Source organism: Aphis gossypii, chromosome 1 (genome assembly GCF_020184175.1).
Source record: "Aphis gossypii isolate Hap1 chromosome 1, ASM2018417v2, whole genome shotgun sequence".
Lineage (NCBI taxonomy): Eukaryota > Metazoa > Arthropoda > Insecta > Hemiptera > Aphididae > Aphis > Aphis gossypii.
Window position 1 is genome coordinate 66,994,221 of NC_065530.1, and position 24,905 is coordinate 67,019,125.

General features: G+C 24.8%; 2 protein-coding genes across 4 annotated transcripts in view; one reads left to right on the plus strand and one right to left on the minus strand.

Moving 5' to 3' along the window:
- The window catches only part of LOC114130450 (uncharacterized), a 55,531-nt gene extending 50,641 nt beyond the window's left edge, over nucleotides 1-4,890 (plus strand). For all 3 annotated transcript variants that reach the window (XM_050198658.1, XM_050198659.1, XM_050198660.1), the window contains exon 6: nucleotides 1,498-4,890. In XM_050198658.1, coding sequence (XP_050054615.1) covers nucleotides 1,498-1,606 — 109 coding nt within the window. In that variant the 3' untranslated portion in view covers nucleotides 1,607-4,890. The remainder of the gene's footprint in view (nucleotides 1-1,497) is intronic.
- Nucleotides 4,515-11,547, minus strand: LOC114130451 (leucine-rich repeat-containing protein 57). Its single transcript, XM_050198661.1, has 4 exons — nucleotides 11,039-11,547; nucleotides 8,882-9,025; nucleotides 5,808-5,975; nucleotides 4,515-4,755 (listed from the first exon to the last, which is right to left on the minus strand). The coding sequence occupies exons 1-4, from the start codon at nucleotides 11,193-11,195 to the stop codon at nucleotides 4,589-4,591; spliced, it is 636 nt and encodes a 211-aa protein (XP_050054618.1). The 5' UTR covers nucleotides 11,196-11,547; the 3' UTR covers nucleotides 4,515-4,588.
- Nucleotides 11,548-24,905: the final 13,358 nt, after the last annotated feature.

Consider the following 24,905-nt stretch of genomic DNA (forward strand, 5'->3'; position numbering starts at 1 on the left):
TTATATTATAATCCGGCTCCAGTAGTATAATAAAGTCATAAATACGTATAAGATAGTATGTATGTGTGCGTGCGTGTGTGAGTGCTTGTTTAAGTAGGGAGGGCGAGGTGAGGTATTATATATATATATATATGAATTTTTAACTATCTACTCACGGGATCGAGTCTCGAAGAAAATAAAAACGAACTGTGTTTGAGGAGAAGCCGAAAGATTTCAGATACCGGGCCATATCGAGATGTTGAAGAATTTAATAGCGAAACTGGTTGTGGAAAAATAGTATTGCCGCGCCTCGTATAAACATACGCACACACACACATATATTTAGGCATTCGTATTATGTCGGGGCCATTTTAAACGCTATCGAAGTAATAATATAAAATACGATGTAGGAACTGCACGTGTCATAATAAATTCATTTTAAATATGTTAATTTTTTGAAACATTCTATTCAGAATTTACTCGTGCGCGACATTACCAGTCGATTATGTTTCCTCCCAATGACGCCACCGCCGCAATACGGTTCCTGTAAGTTGTATAATTTGTATGCTTATATCTGTACCTGTATAAATAGGCGTTCGCAGTATTTTATGAAGTTCGCTGCAGATATAACTCTATTAAATTTCAAATCGTATTGTTGAAATATTTTCTTACAGTTTTAATGAGGAATATTTTTGAGAAGTTTATAATGCTATGTAAATCATAAAGAAATAGTTTATTATGTATCTATTGTATTCAAATTGAAAATGATAAAAACCTAAAATTATATAATTTATTAAAACGGTTTTTCATAATGTCGTTAACTGTGTAAATAGTAGAATGAATACATTTCATTGGAATTCTAATTTTAAACTTAAAATACACTACATTTTTTCAAATTAAAACTTTATTTAGGTTAAGAAAGAAGTTTAATTAAAATTTGAGATCTTTGAGACAAAACTGGTAATTTTAAATCATTTCAAAAGGAGTTTTTATTTTTATAAGTACAAACATCTAGAAAGGTTGTTGTGGTTTTCTAATCTAACTTCATAATATTTTTGTTAAAAGTTTTACTGAACAAATTTTCAGTGAAATTTAGTTTATATTTCAATAAATATTGTACGTTCATTTCTCTACTATAAAAGTCAATATGTACCTAAACAAATAAAGAACATTTGAACACAAGATTGGTTAATTTTTAATAATATACTGCGAGTATATTGAAAATTTGCTTTTTAACTTCTTCGATTAGTTTATTACTATGGTGCTACACATACATAATATTATGTAAAATATAAAAACGTATTGATTTTATAAAATTACGATAATATTTCAATAACTAAATATAATAATATATGATCTTTGTTGAAACGTGTGAGTACATCACGTCATGCATGTACAACGTGCATAAAGACATAATCATCTTTAAACCGTATAAATTTTTTCACGTCCTATATAATATGCGTGTGTATATATATATAATATAAATGTATTATAATATTTTGCGTTTTTTTTTTGCAGGTATTTGCCGAGAACCGAGTTTCCGCAAGTAGACAACATTCAAAGTCTGTCGAGTCTGACCATGGTACCGTGTTTGAGCCACGTAGACAAACAGACTTTAAGCCAATAGTATAATAATAAAGACGTCTCTCATCGTTTACTATTATAATAATATTATACCTGTGTAATAATATATATACGAGGTGCTACACATTGCAGAGACCACTGAAAATACGATATTATGTTATATATTTATACATATAATATGTTCGTATGTGTATATTTTATAATATACACTCACACACACACACACACACACACACACACACACACACACACGTCTTATGTATAGGTACATATAATTTAATTGTATTATTGTATAATTAGCGTTTTATAAAGAAGAAAAACAACTCGCGCACACGCATACACACAACAGACACAGACACAGACATACAACACACACAGACACACCACATTCACATACACACCCACACACCCACATACACACACACACAAACACAAGTATATTTATACATATTCAAACGGTCTTCTATAATATCTACGTATTTAATATTTTATAAAATCTAAATCCCCGCGTGTATTCATCATATTGTGATAAAATAATACATCTTATGTGTGTAATAAGTGTGTAACATGTAATTGCATTTTTTTTTTTATACATATTATATTATATATATATATTATTTAGTGATATAGTTAATTTGAACATTTTTTTTTTTTATTATTATTATTGTAATTGTGCGTACGTGGGGTACGTATATTATCTGTTAATTTTTAATAACATAATACGTATTAGATTCCGTTGAAAACACACAACCAATTTGTCGGCCAGCACAATGATTTTATAACCATGATATAGTAAAATAATAATATGTTATAAACCATCGTATCATAAACGTAATTATGATGATATAATAGATAATATATATAATTGTTGTCTGAATACCATGGCGGGCAAATCGGTTTTACAGTCGAGGGACGTGAGTTTTCAACGAATCTTATTATTTCAAATAACTTGTCGTATTACCTGCATATATTTATTATAATTTACGATATATTATGTAGTATATAACATGAATATTGTATTTAAAAAAAAAAGACAGAAATTGTCATTGTGGGTGCCCCAACCGCGGCGACATCAGCATAATAATTAACGATAATAATATGATGATTACAACGTCCGATAGCGTGAATATTATTAAATAATAATTAATGTTGATAATATTATAATAAGTATAAAAAAACAATGTCTTACTTTGCTTTTATCAACGGGGGTGGATAATTCGTGACATATTATGTAGGTAGGTAGGTACCGCGATGTGTTCGAAGGTAAATAATATAATATATTATATAACGTTTGTGCTGTGCTTATTTAGACTATTTATGATGGTTTTTTCTCCTTTTCTACTTATTGACATTAAGTTGACGATTACATTTCGAACAATGTTTTTTTATTTTTTTACACGATTGGAGTAATGATTATTTCTATTCGGTCCAGGGAGGTAGTTATATTATTATGAAGGTTATGAATTTTTGAAAAATTCTTCTACTGAGGGGGTTTGGGAAGAGGGAATATGAGGCAGTCGTCGTCGCGGTCAATAAGCGTTTTTTTTTCCCAAACACAATCTCTGATATATAAAAAAAAATTAATACTATACGTAGTACGACGACATTATTATAATATTCTGTGACGGATAAATAATTAAAAAAAAAAAAAAAATGTTTTTAAGAACCTTCGATGTGCCTGTAAATTATATTATAGTGAAATGAAAAATATCTATCATATACATCGCATATATTATATACTTAATAATATCATAACCGCACGTTTTCTTTTCTTTTTTTTTTAATTGAAAGTTTTCTTCTTTAGTTTTAATAAAAATGCGCTGACGTGATAATTAGTTTCGGTACGTGTGTGTTAATAAATTTTCCGAAACCAAGCGCTGTCGCTTTTTATTTTTGACGGACTCTTAAAAAAAAATGGGTAATAAATTATTATTATTATTATTACTATATTATTATTATTATTATTATTATTATTATTAATTATTATAAATGAAATAGTTTCTAGTCATTCGTTAACTTTATTTAGCAAATTGTTTTGTTGTTTCTAATGACCGAAACTATGTGAGAAATCAACAAGTCGGGTCGGTGACTATATTATATTGTGTTGGACAACATTTTACCATCCAATTTTTGTGCGTAATAAAAGTGACTGTACTGTATATTTTATTATATTATTGTACATATTATATATATATTGTGTTGTACATGTTGGATTAATATAATTTTGTCATTGGTGATATTTATAGAAATAATTAAAACAAAATTAACTTTTTTTATGACCGTGCCATTTAATGGGAAAAAGCTTAACTCCAGAGTGAGTATGATGAGATATAGTTGATAATAGTGTGAGGTAGTGAGTGAGGAGAGAGAGAAAAGGAGTAAATAATAGGTAGTATAATTTTTGACAAAAGACAAAATAATTATTATTCGATAGGTTTTTCAATACTTTATAGACAAATAGTAGAACAGTGTTTTTTATTATTATTATGTAAGTAATATAAAAATTTAGATAATAATATGTTCTTGCGACCGACATAATTACAACGTTTATAACATGTATTTTTTTTTTTTTTGTCATTTTGTACAAATATAATCTCTTTGGTCTATGTACAATATAATGTAAATTTAACTATAGTTATCTAAATAATAATAATAATAACTACATTATATTTACTACCAAAAACACTCTTATTTAGTTTTATTTGTATTTAATTAATTTATTTGTTATGCTTGTATACAAAACAATATTATAATGATATTCAGTGTGTAAATACAAAAAACTAATGTATATTATGTATGTGTAAAATAACGATGGCATAAATGCAGTGATATGTGGGTAGGGACCCAATTTATTTTATGTAATAATTATTTTGAATTGTTATTTCGGAGCGAATAAGCCACTGAAAACTATATACAAAAAAAAAATAATGATAAGAAAAAAAAAACGATGATAAAAATGAATAAAAACATTTTATTAGCTAATTAAAAAATATATTTCTGTATTGTCAAATGTTTTGTTTGTTAATCAATTGTCTAAATCTCTCCAGTCTTCATCGGTTGGGGGTGTGAACATTATCCTAAAAGGCAATTCTTGTTCCAACGCATCCACCGTCGAAGTATTTAGCGGATTATCCTTGAGATCAACTTCTTTCAAGTGTTTTAAACGTGATTCCAATATCCTAACATTGACATCTAAAATGTATAATCACAAACATAGTATTAATAGTTATGACATACATCTATGATAAATGGTAACAATAAATTGCATTTGTAATGGGTTCGTGCAAGTATATAATAACACAATATTATTTTTCTTTTTTTTTTTTTTTAAATAAACCTTTAAGTATACTGTGTTGTATACTACGCTCTATATTTATGTATTATGATTTATGATTTGATGTATTTGGTAGGCATATAATTTGTCACTACATCAACATGATATACATATTATTGTCTAATTGGAATTAATATCGTTAGGTAATATAAATTATATAGCTTGATGTATATTATGTTTATGCTGTAAACATCCAAATTACCGATAAATGGTGAAACGTTATTTTTTTACTCGTAAATTTATATTAATGTCATATTGAACCGGTGTATGTATTGTGAATAGATAAATTAAATCAATATAATTAATTATTTAAATAATATCATAACATCTTATATGTGCATACATTTTTTAAATTAAGCAACTTTTGTTTAATGTGTCTATTGTAGTATAAATACTAATATTTACTAACTAAGACCATATTCAATCATAAAATATAGTTACTATACCTATGGTAAAATAATTATGTTTCTTTGTATCAATTTGTATTATTTTTTTTCTTTAAATATTTGTTGATTTTAGTTGTTTTTATAAAATTTTACTAGTGTAAATACATTTTTTACTTTACATTTTAATAAAAAAAAAAAATAATGATGAAAGTAATTATGAAGACGTTTACAGTTAATAACAGTGATGTTTATGTATGCTAAATAGACTTAAGACATACATTTTTCAAACGAGAATAGTTAGAACACTTATTCAAATGTTAAATCACAAGAACAACAAAAAGCATACACTAAATCAATACCTATGTTGCATATTTATTATTTTCGAGTTATTTATTCATATAATTATCATATTACTTATATAATGTTATAAAAATGTATTATAACATCAATATTTAAGTCAAAATTTTACATTTACTTTTTTTAAAATAACTTTATTTATCAATGCAATTTATTGTTATACTTACCAATAATAAAATTATTGTTAGCGATTAAAGTAGTTAATTCTGGTAAATTAGCAATTGGCTCCGGCAACTCAACAAATGAATTATAAGAAATGTTCAACTTTTTTAAATTCTTCATTCCAGATAGTTGATCCGGCAGTTTACTGATTTGATTATTAGACAAATTTAACTCTACAAATCAAAAAAATACAAATTATAAATCAATTCAACATTAATACTTGCCAAGAATATTAATTAAATAAATTTTAATCTAAAAACTAAATAATTGATGAAATTAATGATTTACTTTCATCTATATTATAATATAATATTATCTAGCCTATCTTCCTATGTAGGTAGATATATGTTATTTTTAGTTACTCAAAGTTGTAATAATATCAATAAAAACTATCAATAGATTCTTTGGTACTCATGAGGTATTAAATGAATATTGCAGAATTCAACTTATGAAATGTGATTCAAACATAATATTTGTTTTAAAAAAACATGAAAGTCGAATTTTTATTTTATTATTTCTGATAACAATTTATTATTGATTATTCAGAAAGAAAAAATTGTTTTTATAAATTACAAAATATGTATTAATTTCACATTTGCAAATATTTAAATTATGTAGGTAAATAGTTTAATATAAATATTTAAATATTTCACTTTCAAGATAAAATGTTGTATTTTATTACAGTTAATAGAAATGAGATGGTATGAAAATATATTCCTATCATAGCTTGATTTATTTTTATAAATTACATTTTTTACATGTACATAGTGTATAATATGGTAATGTGAAATACAAATATAACATTAGTGAAATATTTAGTTATGTTTTGCCTTGCAGTACTTGAAGACTTATTTCAGGGGAGAGTGATGCAAATAATGATAAACAGTATATTGTGTGTTGTATTCATGTTCTTATTCATGAGGAGCAAAATATAAAAATAAATAAAGACAAAACTTATTTTTTCAAGATGACTCAAATTTTTTTTTTTTTAATTACCAGATGACAGTAATAAAAATAACACTTCGTTAGTATTTTACTCAAAGTTCTCTTAAATGACATAAATCATTTAGTTTTTGGCACTGCATTTATCTAGATATCTCTAAAGAGATAGGTAAGATAAAAAATGTAAATAAACCATATAATTTTAGGATGAATATTTTTATTCTATTCATTTCTTGTATTTATATTTGAAAAATTCAATGTAGAAAATTTTATTAGTTTTGTGTATCCGATATTCTAGTGAATCATCTTTTTATAGAAGTAGTGTATTATACCTATGTATAAAATAATTAAATTCAAATTTAAAATAATACAAAAATTAATTGAAAAATAATTTTTAAAATGTATTATTATGAGAGTAAATGAAAACTTTTACCCTAAAATCCAGAGTTCTTACAACTTTTTTTTTTACTGTTTTCTGAAATATTCCTCACACGTTATCAATTAGTTGAGTACATTGAAGCCATATTATGCTTATTTTTTATTTTATATTAAGTAATATGGAAGTATATACCTATCCATAATCTATAAGAGGAACCTGCATTAATCATCTAACCCAATTGAAACCAAATTTGCCTAAACTTCCCCATGATTGATGAATCACATCGTACAAATTATAAATATGTATTTATATTTTTAGTTACGTGCAAAAAATGATGGACAGTAGTTAATATAGGTAAGTAAACATAGTTGCGGACGTATTAAAATATCTAGACAAACTATGTATTTAGCTTTAGTATTCACAATATTAAATTATTACCTTCCATGTTAAAACATGACGGTAAAAGTTGATAAATTAGTTTTCTTGTCAAATTTGTTGATTCAATTTTAATGGGTCAGGTACCTATTTACAATTTCTAAATAATTAATTCTCGAGTAATAGATAAGCTACTTAAATAATGTAGCCAAATACAATATTACATTACTTTTTTTTCTACCTTATTAACGTCTAACTGATTTTTTTTAGGAAGTCTAAAATAATTTGTTTACTCATATTTATATTTTTTGTAGATTTTATGTTATATAAATACTATACTATTATGATCACTGAACATGTTTTATGAACATGGTAAGAGCGTTTAAAATTTCATCGTCTGCTTTTTATAATCACATAGAAATGCCGTAAGACTGTTGCACCTGGTTTTCTAATAGTTTAAACTTTAAATGTCAATCGTTTTCTATTTAAGTACGTATCAATATTAGAATACTATCATTGGTAACCTATACAACTAGTTGTATAATAATATATTATCTATAGTAAGTATTAACTGTCTTAAAGAACATCTCTTAAAACTCAAACTCTCCTTGAGTATTTTCCTCCGAACCTAAAATACAATAAATTAACTTAAACCCCCCGTAAATTTTAGATTAGGTTTAGTTTGAGTATTTTACCTATTAATTGATATAACTGGACTCTCGGAACCCTTGAGATCATAAAAAATAATTCATCATGGCATAACTTATATTTGCTATTCACTTATTAATTGAAATATAAGTATCATCATTATAATAATAAAAAAAAAACTTGAACAATTTATCAGGATTTAAGCAAATATATGCATTACTTGTAAGAACTTTTTTGTTTTATCCGGCTTTTATGGATGCATTAATAAAAGTTTATTTTTATATAACTATAGATGCGTGTATAATATAACCATTATTATTATGCTACTGTCTTTTGTTTGTGTTTTTATTTTTTATGGTAATCATAGTATGTATTAAAACTATTTAATTAAAATACATTTATCTGACGGTACAAACGTTTTCTAAAAAATGATTTAACTGTTATCGCTGAACTGTAAAAATATATTCGAGTTCAAAGAGCAAAATGAAATAATACATTGCCAAGTAATTTTCTGTGTAAATCATTATTCTTTACAAAATATTATTATTTTGTTTGTCATCAATTGCATTGCATTGCATTGCTTATGCTCTAGTAACGTCCATTGTAATATTATGTATAATAGGTATCTTAATCCAACACATAAATTAACCCTACTGTCGACATAACTAACAATTAATACTATTAGTTTGGTAATTTTCATTCCTCGACCTAAGTCAAGACATGAAATATACTTGCCTGTGATAGACGGAAACCGTTCGGTAAATTTTACTGGTAGTTTTGAAATTACGTTATTTGACAAATCGCACGTAACCAGCTGCGTGTTTTGCATAAGTAGGTAAATTGCATCAGGGATTTGCATCAGCTGACATTCGGACAAGTCTGGAAAAAAAATATATTTGTTTAATCGTCTATCAGAGTGACACTGTGTTTTTATGGTCCATCACGACGGGTAGTATAAGTGCACATGTGTACATTGCATACTGTATATAGTATAAGTATATATTATACTATATTATATTATTTTATTATATAGGTTTATCTGTAATCGTCGGACGTGATACTTGCAGGAAGTCCAGATGTAGAATGTTCAAGGTCGTTATAATATGATTATTGCTACGATGGAATATCTTTCCGCGCTAGTCTGTTCTGATGGCCATCACCCATATATGGGTGCATAATATCATTTGACGTGAAACCGGAATAACAATACAAAACTGTGTGTAGTTATCTATTTACACACATCATCGTAATCATCATTGTATTGTGATATTCGTGATTGAAACATATATAATATTATAATCTACTAGAAACGTGTGAATAGGTAGTATAAGACTAAAGATAAATTTATCGCTTTTTATTATCAAACAATTGTCTAGGTAATTGATTTTTTGCTTATTTATTTAAAGTCATTGCATGTTATAATTTTGAAGTATAATAATAATAATTTTGCTTACCCAAAATATTGAAATAATACAAATAATTGCTGTCTAACTCATGTATTGAGTACCTATATATTTTTGATTTAAAAATATTTCGTAACAGTTATTTTATTATTATTTGAAAAAAAAAATCAAAATTACTTTTAAATTTATATTATAAGTTTTGGTTTGAATGCAGTGATAATAACAATATATCACATAATATGTCATAAAAATTATGAAGTAATAGTTGTGTTTACGGAAATGCGTAAATTTTCATGGCCAAATCCCAGATATATTTGACTATTTATACATTTAAGTTTTTACGCTGTAGGAAATGGATTCATAAAATGGATTCATAGACATACAATATTTTTACAATAAATACACTTCAAAAAATTTTAAAAACTGTTGAAAACATAATATATTATAAATATTTTTTTCAGAATTCCATAATAAATAATATTAATAAAACAATTGACATACATATCTCCAGTAAAATCACTAAATTAAAAAACTAAATTTTTTGTTATTATGTAATACCTATGTGTCTAGATTTAAACGCGTTCACAACGGTTCTGAGTTTGTAGTTAACAATACGGTACTTCTCACACGGACATCAAAACACTTTCTTTCATTGCAGCATTAGTAACGATTTTCGCGTTGATATAACAACGATATATTATAAAAAAAAATAATTAGATCGAAAAAGGAGAAAGTGAGAAAATTACATACGTACAACGAGCGAATATACATAATATATGAATTAAAAATATTAATTTGATGCGAGTATATGAAGTAACCATTGATATTATGCAAAAAGAGTTTGCTCATGTATATTATACAATTAAATAATCATCATAGGTACGTACGATTATAAGTCATGTACATGCACGATGTATTAGATTTTCACTGGAGTACCTATTTTTGAATGAATTTACATGTTTAGCTATGGAGTGTAAACAAAAAATAGAACAGCTGTTACACGTTTCACCTTATACACTTCACGAAAAAATATTGATAATAATATCATGTGATCAAATGTAGGTTTAATCTACCAACAACTTTTCAGCGATAATACTACGCGTATATTATTTTTGCGAGTATTTTTGTAACGAGAATTTAACATAGTTCATATTATTATGATACAACCCCAACTGAACTTGATCAGTGACAGATTCATTGATATCGTCCATTCAACGTGCTTTTGAACTATATTTGAACACTCCATATAATATACACACCGTTTCCCAGCAAATATTAGGATTGAGTACCGTAATACAAACACGCTCAGTATAAGTGCTTATAACGTCTCTATTAGATATTATATATTAACTGAAGTCATTGACGACCAACGTGTTTGGTATACTCAGTAGCAACCACTGAAACCACATGGTATCTTGTGTGGCGGACTACCCCTATTTCTCGCATTTACCGTGCCCAGTCGCAAAACCTCGCATTGCAGTGCACTTACCCAAGTTTTGGCTCTCTTGCGCCTCGTTGCACCGGTTCACCACTCTGATAACCGCGTTTCCGGCCAGCCTGGTGGACACCAACATGACTGCGGTCTGCTGGCCATCGTCTACTTCCACTTCGGCGGCTTCGATTTCCTCCTCGATCGGTGGTCTCATGTTGACGGTGGGTTTACTGTTCGGTCGTGCACGTTGGTATATATATAATACGTATTATAATATTATAGTGATCTATCCGACCGCCAAGGGGAGCGCAAATAAATCTGACAGGTGGGAAAACACAAACTATTTTGGAGAAAAAAATTCGAAACTAACTCGTCGCGTACGGCGATCGGTCGTTGGGAAATTCAAAGACGAAATTTTATTTGTCGAACGACAACAGACTCGATGGTGGACCAACGCTCTGCTCGCCAAGTGCAATGATACAATAACAGACGGGTGATCCGCGGCGACGGCACCGATAGGACTGTACGGCAGCCGTTTGGTATATAACGTTGTCCGGCCCGACGCCACTACTTGTATAACGTAATATATGCGTCATCATCGCGTTGTCGTTCACCTCGAGCGTGCTGCTGCTGCTGTAGTTTATGTTTAGCTTTTGTTATTTTTAGTCGTCCGCTCGCGCTTCAGGGTTGCTTAAACTTCGCAGAAGAACGACTCGTGTCTCGATTTTCTTTGTATCGGATAATAATACGATGACGATATTGCGCGTGTATCGTAACATTATGTGAATAATAAATCAGCTCTTTGTAGTGGTTTTTCGGTCAAATATTTTCATACTGCGGCCCGTGCTAAATTATTTTGCCGGAAAAAAACCAAAACGAAATAAAATCACTACGCCGTTGCCACAAATAACTACAAACATATTTCCTTCTTTGTTTTCATTACAAACACAAGAGAAGAAAGAAACTACGCGTTGGTATCGCATTTGGCCCGCGAAATGTCTATTGTACACAGCAAAATTTACCATATAAATCAGACGCGTTTATAATACTTATACGGTATATTATTACGATTGTAATAATATTGTTCGAAAGAGTACATTTTGAATAGTGACAACGCCAAAAAAAACATAAATGGTTTCAAAATATTTCAATTTAGTGGGCTTGTTGATTTTAGGGTATATTATTATTATTATTATTATTGTTGTTGTTGTTATGTTGTTGGTAAACGACAGAGATTATGTGTATCCATTCACTATCGTAAATAATATAGTTAATACACCTACGACTTGACACAAACAATGATTTTGGTTTTAGTTTGGATTTGTTATTTTAAAATGTTCAAAATTATTTAATTATATTATACAGGAAAATTATTTATAATTAGTTAAAAAAAATTGAAATTCAAGCCTCAACAAGTTAGTAAACGGAAATATATAACATGTAAAATAGTCTTTATGATTTTGAATTCTGAGCTGAAGCAATAAATGTATAGATTTTACAATGATGTGTCTTATTTTTTGTTTGTTAAGATTATAAGTAATAAAAAAAAAAATGCTTTGATATTTAAATTTGATGGTGGATTCTGATAATAAATTGGACCTTGTTTGAACTTTTGAAAAATTAAAATTAAAAATTTTCAACGTTTTTCAAAATAATCCGGAAAAACTGTTGAACATCGAAGAAATAATAAATAGGAAAACGGAAGTATTCAAGTAGTATTACTAGTTTTTGACAGAATTGATTTTGATTTTTTAGTGTAGGTAAATTAAAAAATAAATATCCATAAATTAAGTACTTGAAATTTTTATCAAAGGTTTATATAAATAATAAAATTTTCAAAATATTTTGATTCTTAATGAGCTATTTTTGTGTTTGACAAATTTTCGTTTTTTTAAAAATTGTTCTTTAAAATATTGTTGAAAAAAAATGCATGGTCAAAATCCTTAAAGATTTAATACAAGATTCATCATAAGTTTTTCTACTCACAATGAAAAAAAATCATATTCTTTTGTTTTTAAACGATTTAAGTTGATATGTTTAAAACATTGCATATTCACTCATAAAATAACTAGGCGGTGCGCGGGTAAAAGGGAATAAGTCAAAATTCACTACTTTTCAGAAAATAAAATAAACTTCACATTTCTTCAATAATTTTATTTTAAAATTCTTATACTTATTAAGTGTTAAATAATTATGAGTTACCTTACTATTGTACAATATAACATTTTGGTTATTTTAATAACTATAGCACTTAAGTGACTTATTACATTTAAAACATCATGATACTGACTTATACCCTTTTACACGCTTTATAACTCAATCATATTATTTGATTTTGTACCTTTCAAGCATAATTCTTTTAGTAAATATGATATAATAGGAGATGGAATGTATTAAATTAACTATACCTACCTTGGTATTTATAAAAAAAAAACGGTAATGCAACAAAATGGAATAAGTCTACTTATTTCATTTTACACGGATATAATATTTTATTTATAAGACTTATTCCCTTTTATCCACGCATTATAAATTATAACCGACTTGTTTCATTTTTCACAAACAATTTAAGATAAGAAATATCCAACATTATTTTTAACTTTTAATGAAAACTATGTAGAATTTGTTTTTCTACAAGATGGCGTAATAATCGAAAAATGTCCAAAATTGACTTATTCCCTTTTACCCGCGCACCGTTCAGTCACTATATTCGAGGTTTCCATAGAGTTATTATTTAGGTCATATTAAAGATAACTCATTCGAAATAAAAACATTTTATTATAATTTTGATTATGTTTACCAAAATAAAGTAATAGTAACCATCATCTATGCATAATAATAATTGTATAATACGTTTTTGATGTGTTTGCTCTGAAAATTATCTAACTAATTTCAACATTATAAAACTTTTACTTTTCATAATAATTATTATATGATAGATTATAGTTTTTATATCAAATACCTTTTTATAAAATTTTAAAATTATAAATAAAGAAGTAGTTGTATAATGTATTCCTCTTCGTATACCTATTGTTATCCACGGTTATAATAGAATATATATTTATCGGTCTTAATTTATGAATAATTTTAATTAATTGTTGATGCTGACCTACGTATTTTTTTGTTTTTATCTTGTATTTCATGTTTCTATTATTGTTTATAATTTTTAATTCATGTGTATGTGTAATAAAAAAACATTTCGTTAATATTCTGTTTCTAAAAACTAACAAAATGCCGAGTGATCTCATGATACGTACACAACTATAAACAATTGTATAACGTTAAATTAATGTCCATCCAGGAAATATAATGTTATCATATTTAATTTATATATTAATTCTTAAAATTGTTTAACAATTTTTTTTTTTATTTACGGAAACATTTTAATATTTTCCGGTATGTTTGTAAACACAAAAAGTATACTATTTTGGCCATGAGTCAATGTTATAATAATGTTATCTCTTATAGTATTTTATTACTACATCCATTGATTATAAATACCTACTAGTATTTTATAATCAGAATTTCTTCATAATGGTCCTACTTCTGTCGATTATTATTATCGTTAATACTTTTATATATTATATATATGAATACTTGATACCTATGTAATTTATTTTAATTTTACACCAAATTCAACTGAAATGAAAGGAAATAATATTATATTAATGTGAAATTTTATGAGATACAAAAATCGTATTTATAAGTATTTTGTTAGAGAAGATGCATAATGCATTGACTCTCGATCAAACTAACTCGAATTTCACTGATAATTTTTTTTTTTTTTTTTAAGTAAAAAATGCATGTCTTACGACATTTATAACAATTTTATGTACTTCAACTGTTTAAAATTAAATTTTTTCTATCATTATTATGTCACCAGCAAATAAAATAAAATTCGAAATTTTCGTCTATAGATGATATACAATTATCTTAAAATGTATTTATAACTATTTATTCAGAAAATGAAAATTCCAAATAATTGTATTCACTAAAAAAAAAAAAAATACTATTTTATAGTAGGTAGGCATCAATGGCATCAATGGTTTTATGTTTTGTCTTTGGTAGATACGTTCGTATTTTCCGGTTAACTGATTACATTTTACAATGAGCCCAAAACATTGAACGTCCATTTTGACTTGTAACTCGTATCTAGTTTTCATGTGATACAGATGCACATAGCTGATTTGTGCGCATAATACTGCTATAGCCAAGCAATATATAGTGATTTAGTAGAAATGTCGAACACGATAAACACAACACAATTAACGATTGGAAAGCTATTGTCTCGGAGCATGTGCTAATTTAAATGCAAAAACAAATTTGATTTTAATTACATCCCAAATGTAATATATAGGTGTATAACTTTTAAAAGTGTATGTTTAACGAGATAAACATCATACGGCTTATTACTAGCAGACTAAAATAATGTGCAGAATTTTGCATTAAAGTGCTTTAATTCCATCATATGCGCCATTTTGTACGAATAATTTTCAATCATTTTACGATATATACCTACAAACAAAGAATACAGTTATTTGTTAGGTACGATGTGATAATATTAATTGTCATACTACAACATTCTTTTAAACATATTTTTGCTGTTATTACATATACGTAATGATTATACGAAACATTATAGTTTAACATATTATTTCGACTAGATAAATATTAAATATTGATGTTGCCATTTAAATAAATTATTACAACAATTATTAAACGTTGGAAATGAAAAACATATTTCCCTAAAAATTTTGTATTTAGATAGTATTTTATGTAAATAATTAATTGAAAATGTAAATTCCGAAGTAAATGAAACAAGTTATCAAAGTTAAATTTACTTGAAACACAAACAGTAAATAATTTTACACCATATTAGTTTTTAAAAATATAGATACATATTATTGTAGTGATTAAAAAGATAATATTATACTTCTTAATATTTTTAATATACAGTTATATTTTATTAAAATAAAATACGATCGAGTATATTACTATCAATATTATTTTTAAATGAGTCAATCGTAGCTTTTATTGTTTTCATAAAGTTTATGTATGCATGTTTTTTTAAACTAACCAATGTTCAAATATAGTAATGATTAATATTATACGTTACTCGGTAATGATAAAATGTCATAGTTATTAATATAGTATTATACGTGTTTTGGTTTACAATTTTCAAGAAAATCTATAGTCATAGTTATGATTTTTAAACGCAATATTTACTGTTATAGTTATAATAGTATTTAAACAGTACATATGTACGAAAATAAAATCTTATATTCATCCCCGGAAATTTTTTTGTTGATTGTTTTGACTGTATAACATAATATGTATGAATTATATAACCAAGCTCATTATTGAACAATAACGTACTACAGATTCAACCTATAAATATATATCATTTTGTTTATAAAATTATTGGCATGTAGCCAGAATTTTTTTCGTGTTGGGTCTTTTATGTTATTTTATTTATTTATCCATCGAACGACCTTCTGGCCTCTTTATTAAATGAACGACATTAATCTTCTCATTTTTATGATAAAGTTTTTATAGTTTACAAGTTTTACAATCAGAATATAATGAAAAATATAATGATTTAACTACAGTAGTGTTTTGTTGCTAGACGTAACTGCATAGCCCATTTTTTCTTTAATGGATTGTATGTATATACATAGTTGAGTAAGTACCTATAATAGATGGATCGAGTATTACATTTTAAAACTATAAAATTTATAGTTTTAAAATTTAATATTCCAGTGTCTTTTAGAAGTATAATTAATAGTTATAGAATAAAGTATATACAAACTATAATCTATTTTCAACGATTTATTGAACTAGATACCTATAAGAATTTACTAGGTTTTCAATTTATTAAGAATTCAGTATATTTTTTCATAAATTATAAATAGTTAAATATTTATTAGTTTAAATTAATGCGTTTATTGTCTGTAAAAATTAATAGCTCAAGCTTATATAGTTGAAAATGTATATAATAAAATATGTATGGCAGGGAAACATTTTGCAATTTAGTGATTTAAAATATTGTGTTATCAATGATAAACATATTATCTGATGATACATTTGAATTATAGCATTACAATATTTATCTTGAAAAAAAATATTGTTATGGGTTTTAAATTATTAATTATTCATATTTAAGCTTGCCTATTGGTGAACTGAAAATAACAGCAGTATTCTTTCATAATTCACTGAAGATTATTTAGTTAAATTTTTTAAGGAGATATTAATCTCAATACTTTAAAGTAGACTGGATTAATAGTAAATGAGATTTTTTTATAATTAGAAATATACCAAGTATAATAGTAATCAACAATTTTAAAATCAAGAAACCATAATATACATGAATTCAAAAATGTATTCATTTTGTTTTTATGATAGATTGTGTTTTTTAGAACTTTTCATAGAGATTAGAATATTTATAAAACAAAAAATAATTCTGGCGCAAGTTTTAAGATTTATATGTTTTATTCATATAGTTTTCTTCATTTTAGAAAAAGGGTAGCTTACAATTGTCTTATTCATATTTTAAAAATATGATTCTTTGTAAATTTAAATATCAAATTTATTTCAAAATTTTATCTTTGTAAATATAATATAGGTTTATTCAAAATTAATAATGACAATCTATAAATACAAACGTAGACTATTATAATCAATTTTTATTACATATTAAAGTGATAGAAATAACTGAATTGAAAAAGTTCTTGGTAGTTTTATTATTGAATGAAATTTATAGATAAAATATTTAATATGCTATGATATATGTTAATTACCTTTCTTTACAATTTATATAAGTAAATCATAAATTTATAATAGGTATTTTAGGTGTAAAAAGAGTATCGTCTTTCATAATTATGTTTTTATATTAACCGTCTTATTGTTTATTATGTTTTAAAAATAAAAATATATATATATATAAATGATAAATCGTGTTATATTTTTAACTTTTTAACTTTTAACTTTTCAAATATTAAATACAAAATGCTGTTAACAATTGTACTTATGAACAACTTACTTTCAAACAAGGTAAAGGAATTAAATATTGTATGAAACTAAATTAATTAGTGAGAAATTACAACTTATATTAATAAAGTAACTTTATGCTTGTAAAAAAAATTAAATATTTTATACTAGTGATCTTGAAAAAGTTAAGCGATACTTACAAATTATGTCATAATAGAATTACTATTAAAAATAAAAATAAAAATGAAAATTATGAATGACTAGGAATATATAGTTGATCGTGAATAATCTTAAAAATATTTATTTTAGTTTAACAGTTCTTATGTTTAAAGAAATTAAATCATTTTTTAAATTTTAGATATTATTTTTTCCCCGAGGTGCTGTAATAAGGCTAACTCTCTCTTTCCACCCATGTTAATTTTATATTATACATTTAGTTACTTAATATATTATTTTGTTATCTACAGTAAATAATCCTATGAATTTAATTTAAAAAAATAATGTTATGAATTATCGTAATATGGAATAAAATAGTATGTACCTACTGTACTTAGACAATCTTTAATTATTAAAATATTAAACGAAAACATTTTTTCAGTAGATCTGAAATTACATAATATTGTTTTAAGTTATAAGTTTATCAAATAGTGTACCTACTAGTTGTACAGAATGCTATCGATATAATATACTTTTACAGTTTTTCTTTTCTATTTTTTTCTCCTTGGTATATACAATATTATTTTTGTTAAGTTTATCTAAAAACCCTCAATATTATAAAAATCTAGATGTTTAGTAATTAATTAAAATAATAAATTGAACACCTGCAGCTATATTATATGGTTTGATACCAACAAATAATGTTTTCACAAATCATACTCCGATAACTATAATATAGAACTCTCAAGGGAAATCTAATACCTCCGGGTTAGGTGAACACGTGAATTTTATTATATTCTGATTATCTGGTTTAATATAGTATACATGTTATAGTTACACTACTTTCAATAATATAGATATAATAATATAATACTTTTAATTTAAAAATAGTAAAAATAAATATATCCTGAGTTTACGTTAAAAACGCTAGCTTAACTCCTTAAAATATTTAGGAATAACCTTTTTTTATACAAAAATACAAATAATACAATTTCTTTGGAATGGTTATAATTTTATACCTATAATTTAAGTGTACGTTTTTATTACCAAAAACATTGTTAATTTGGACAAATTTTTATTGGAATAAGAGTCGTCTACCGATGGTACAATATCAAAATTATAAATTTTTATTTAATTGAATATTGAAATACAACAAAAATAAAATAAATGTATTATATATGATGATTTAAAATTTGTGTACAGTCATTTTATCATATTATTAAAAAATATTCAAAATAAAGAAAACATTTTTATAAAGTTTGATAATATATATATCATATCAAAATTCTCCATATAATGATTCCAAAAAATTATAGGCTTCTATTCATATTTTTTAAGTCATTCCATAAACCCTTTCCGCCAAACAGCTATTAATGTAAAACAAATTTATAAATATATGATAAAATGGACGTAACTTACATTTTAAATAACTCTAGATAGGTATAATTGGTGTATAAGTTGTTTTAGATAAATAGAAGTGAAACATAGAAAAAAAGAAAATGATTTTATTACAAATACATATAGGTAAGTAAAGTATATTATAAATTATAAATTATGAAGAATAATATTATTTTTATAACTTGTAAGTTTGTAACTATGAATGATAACTGATAAGTGATATATTTGTTTCATATAATAACGTCATATATTTTTTGATTTATATATTTAATAATTTAACTTTATTCCGTATAATATCAATCGTTTTTACATATAATTAATATTAGATGTTATATTCAATACATTATTTTAATAAAGTATGAACAAAAATGTATGTTTTTGAATAATGTGTCCTAATAAGTATCTACTTAATATATTCGGAAAAGATATTATTATCTGTTAAATTGTGTTCAAGTTAAAGTAAAATATAAATCAAGATGATAAGTACAAAAACCATTATTAATGAATTCAAACTTGTAAGTATGAAACGGGTATGTACTGTTACAACTTTAAACTTTATAGATTTATAAATAAGAAAAGAGTAGAATGATTTTTTTTCAATCATTAATTTGTTCAAAAAAAAAAAAAAAAATGATAAATTTTACAAAATAAATCTCATTAGAGAATATTTGTTTTTAGACTTTGGATCTTGATTGCTGTTATTTGGCTTTGATGCATTTCGAATTTTTACTGTATGCTATTGGTATAATTTACATTTTACTCATTTTGCGTGTTTTTTACAAGATTTCAGCTGTACTGTATGAACAGAGAAATCCACTTGAATGGTACTTTACGTCTCATGGAGTAACACTAAATAAAAAATTCGTTCAATCAATATACGGAGTAGCATACACAAAAAAGCGTGGAAAAAATTGAAAACATGTTTCAACCATTTGAAACCTTTTAATAAAAAAATAATAGTAACATATTATATTAATATAAAATAAAAGAACAGATAATCATTCAAGTATTTATTATTAGAGTGGGTGTGAACATAAAAACAAAAAATAATTTTAACTGTCAATAATTAGAAAAAACTATTTGGAAGAATCACTTTTAATTACCAAATATTTCTGAAGAGTTTCTAAAATATTATATATTTTATTATAATGTGATCAAAAAAATTGTTAAAAAATCATTTATATTTAGTATTAATGGATGCATAGTTCTAATTGTAAGACAATTATATCTATGTAGAATATTTTTTAGAAAAATAAATAAAATGTCAAAAACCGAATTTTATCATATTTGTATTTGAACTTACATAAATGTATACGATTAAGGAGCAGGTAATTTTTGTTAAACATATATTATTGTACATTGTTTTTATTTAAAAAATGTTTCATACATTTTTGAAACATTCTATTTATAAGAAAAATTTCAATTTGACATAATGAACAATGTTTGATGTGCAATGTCTGAGATGACGAGTTTCAAGCAAACAAAGACATCAATCGAAATGGTTCATATGCGTCGAATAAATAGTGATCCTTTGTACGATAAATGTACATATAATACTAAAAGTATTTTATTGTTGTTCACAAATCGAGTTCATTAGGTATAATCAAAGCTTACTGTTATATATTAATATTTAGCCAAACATTTGGTAAATTCGTACTTGTACTTGTACATTATACTTGTTTACTGTATCGTATAATCTTGCAAAAAAAAAAAAAAAACTATTGTTGATTATATAGTTACTTTTCACTCTTTTAGAAGAGGGCTGATTTATACGTTTTATAACAAGTATAATATAATTTTAGTCATTGTTGTTATTATTATTATTATATTTTTATACGACATTAAAAACTATATTATTGTATTTAAATGATAGAAACACCGATCCTTATGTTGGTATACAAATGACCCAAATTATTATGCAAGTGTTCACTGATTTGAAAACAAAGATTTTATTGTAGAAAGTATTATCTCAAACACTCGAAGAAAGATTTTTGACGTTTAGTCTCAGTATTTTTGTTCTTATCTATTCACAATTTTATTTCTAACTCAACCTAACTATTTAAGATCGATCACTTAAATTTATTTTTGTTGTATTTTATTTAAAATATTCATAAAATATTACATTTATAAATACAGTTTTTAAAAATTATTATTTTACATAATTATTATATTTAGGTATGTAGTTGTTAAACTAAAATATTTTTTCTTCATCAAATTGTAAATACATTTTATATTATCTTCTTAAAACTGGTTTTTATGACGTAGGAAATTATGAACAATTGTTATTTCTAAAACAATTTAAATTTGAACTAAATTAACGTAATCTATGTACTTATTTACGTATTTGTGCTACTTACGCTATTATAACAACAAATTACTAATTTATCAGTTACCTTAGTAAATAAATGTGTTAGGTATACCATTGAAAGTTTTTTTTTATATATTATATTAAACACTTTTTGTTTTAATATATTTTATTGAATGAATATGCCGTATTATGTATGATAATAATTATTATTTGTCTATAATTTAATTCTGAAATCATCTCTATAATTTTTTATAACTTCTTAGTAATATTTAAGTTTTGTCACAACTTAATCGCCTAAAAATAGCCTGGTCTTAACTTTGTTTTATTATTTTTTTTTTTTAAGATCAAATATAATTTTCAAATCAAATTAAAGAAACATAACCCATTAATTTAATAATATTCACATTATGAAATTCATTATAATATAGGTATCTATATTAATTAATGATCAATTAACAAAAAACAAAACTTTTTTTGTGTATTATATAATGTAAACGTATATCATTAATAACAACACAGAACGCTGAAAGCTAAAGTTATATGAATGCGTAATAATACCAAACCAATTGCAATTCATCACACTGCTCTGGCACAAACGTCTCATAAAACACACAAGTCAATACATTTATTGTGTTTGTGTTTCTTGAGCTTTTTATTGTTTTAATCTCATTTGTACCATTTAGATTTATCGGTCAACATAAAACAACAGATTGAAAATTTAAATGTCTTATAATCAATAGAACAAATATGGTTTCAAAAATAAGTGTTAAAATCAAAATACAATTAATAAAATATGAATTAACTCTGTGTTTTAGATTTTGATCGGAGGAATGAATGTATTGGTTTTACATATGTTAGTGTTTTTATTTTTAACTCTGGCGTCACCTTTCGGGAAAATATAAATTATTTTCAGTTTTTAGGTTAGTGTAAATCAATTAATTACGGGAGTAAATTAATTTATTATTTTTATATTATTACATATTCGTGTGCGTGTATATATGGTGAAAAGAGAGGTATAAAGTAAGAATTGACCACTTATTTAACACTTATCACACTAATACTAATCAATTTAAAGTAAACTTATTTTCGAAAAAAATCAATTTTTTTTTATGTTATTCAAAGAATTTTCATACTTAATATTTTTAGTTGTAATTTAGACCCAACTAAAATTTTTAAAACTTTTTATAACAATAGAAAGTATATAGTTATTGAGGTAGAACTTTTATGTTTAGTCAACTTCGACCAGAATTCAGAATCATTTTCAAATGAAATTATTGATCATTTTTAAAATTCATATTATTAAATTTAAACTTCCTTTTTTAATGAATTAATCGTATAATATTAGTTCTAAGAAGCACTAATTATTTATTATTAAATCTATAGGTTAGTCTAAAATATTATATATTATTATATTTTTTTAAATTTATTACTCGGCGCAATGTATAGGCAAAATAGGTACATTTATGTGTTATGACTAGGGTTAGGATGTTTATGCACTAAAAATGTATGAATATGTATGCACTTTTGCACTGAAAAACAGTTAAATATGCATTAAAAATAAAGTAATGTAAACAAAAAAAAATTCATTAAATATATAGAGATAAATTAAATTATAAGTAGATAGTATATCAAAAAATTGTGTTGGTACTATTTTTATGTGCTAGTTTTCAAGGCCGTAACTGAGGAGAGGGTCCAGGATCCCTTCATTGAATTTTTTAAAAGTAGTAATATTTTTTTTTTATTAAAAATTAACTATTATGTGGATTGAGTATTATTATGACGAATTATGTTTTCAATAACGATAATAATCAAATTGTATATTTTTAACGAACAAAATAATGAAGTTCAGTATATTCTATATATTTAAAAAAAATGTTGGACCCCCCTGCAATTTTTTTCCAGTTGCGGCCTTGCTCGTTATACCATAGAATAATCTTTCATAATTTTTCATCGAAAACCGTTAAATATGCGCTTATAAACAGAACAAACATAAATTATACACTTATAAATAAAAAATGGTAAAATATGCAATTATATATACAATAAAAATGTGATATTTTGAATACAGATATCATGAGACACATTTCTGTACAAGAATGGACACTATTGAACAACCTAAAAAAATATGCAATAACATAAACATCCTAACCTTAGTTATGACCGACTTGGGAAAATACTCACTATCAGTTATCACATTTAATTTTAATGTAGAATTAAAAAATATGATCATATTGTACAATAATTATATTCCTATCTAAGCAAAAAATGTTCTATATATACTGATTTCTAATGTTCATGAAAAAAACTCAAGTATTATCATATTTAAAAGGAAATTTAACATGTCAGTTATGTCTGATCCGCAATTGAATATTAATGACACCTCATTAATATTTAAGCCATTATTTAAAAAATGAAATTAATTTAATTACTAAACATAGATTAGTTGGTTCGTAATTAATTTTGAAGAATAATTTAAAATAAAAGATTTATAATTCTTTAAAACATTTTGTATATTGATTGAAATATAAATGAATGATCAGACATTACATATAATATAATATTTAGAACTTGGAAATTTTAAAGTGTATGTAATGATAATATTTGAATAGTTATTTTATTACTATGTATAGTGCAGAACTTCTAGTTTATAGGAAATATAATAAAATACGCGACAAGAGTAATAAAATGTTCTTGGTTTAAATTTTTTTAAATTAAAATATAGAATTAATTTTTAGGAAAAGTGTGTTGTAAATATGATATTAATATGCTTCATTCTCAGCACTATTTGATTATAATGTTGATTTAAATTAAAATCTTAGAATTAATTTATCTGTTAATGAATGATAATTTACTGTGTGTATTTAGACCGAACAAATTGGTAAATAATTCATATGTTTTTATTGTTTAAGTAATATTTCAATTTTAATATTTTATGTTTATAACGCAATATAAAAATATATAACATTTTTGTTATAATGTATTACGCAGTAAAATCCTCTCATAAATGTATATTTTATATTTGTATTTATTTATTTATGTTGAAGTAAATGTTTTGAATGGCTATTTAAACCTAGA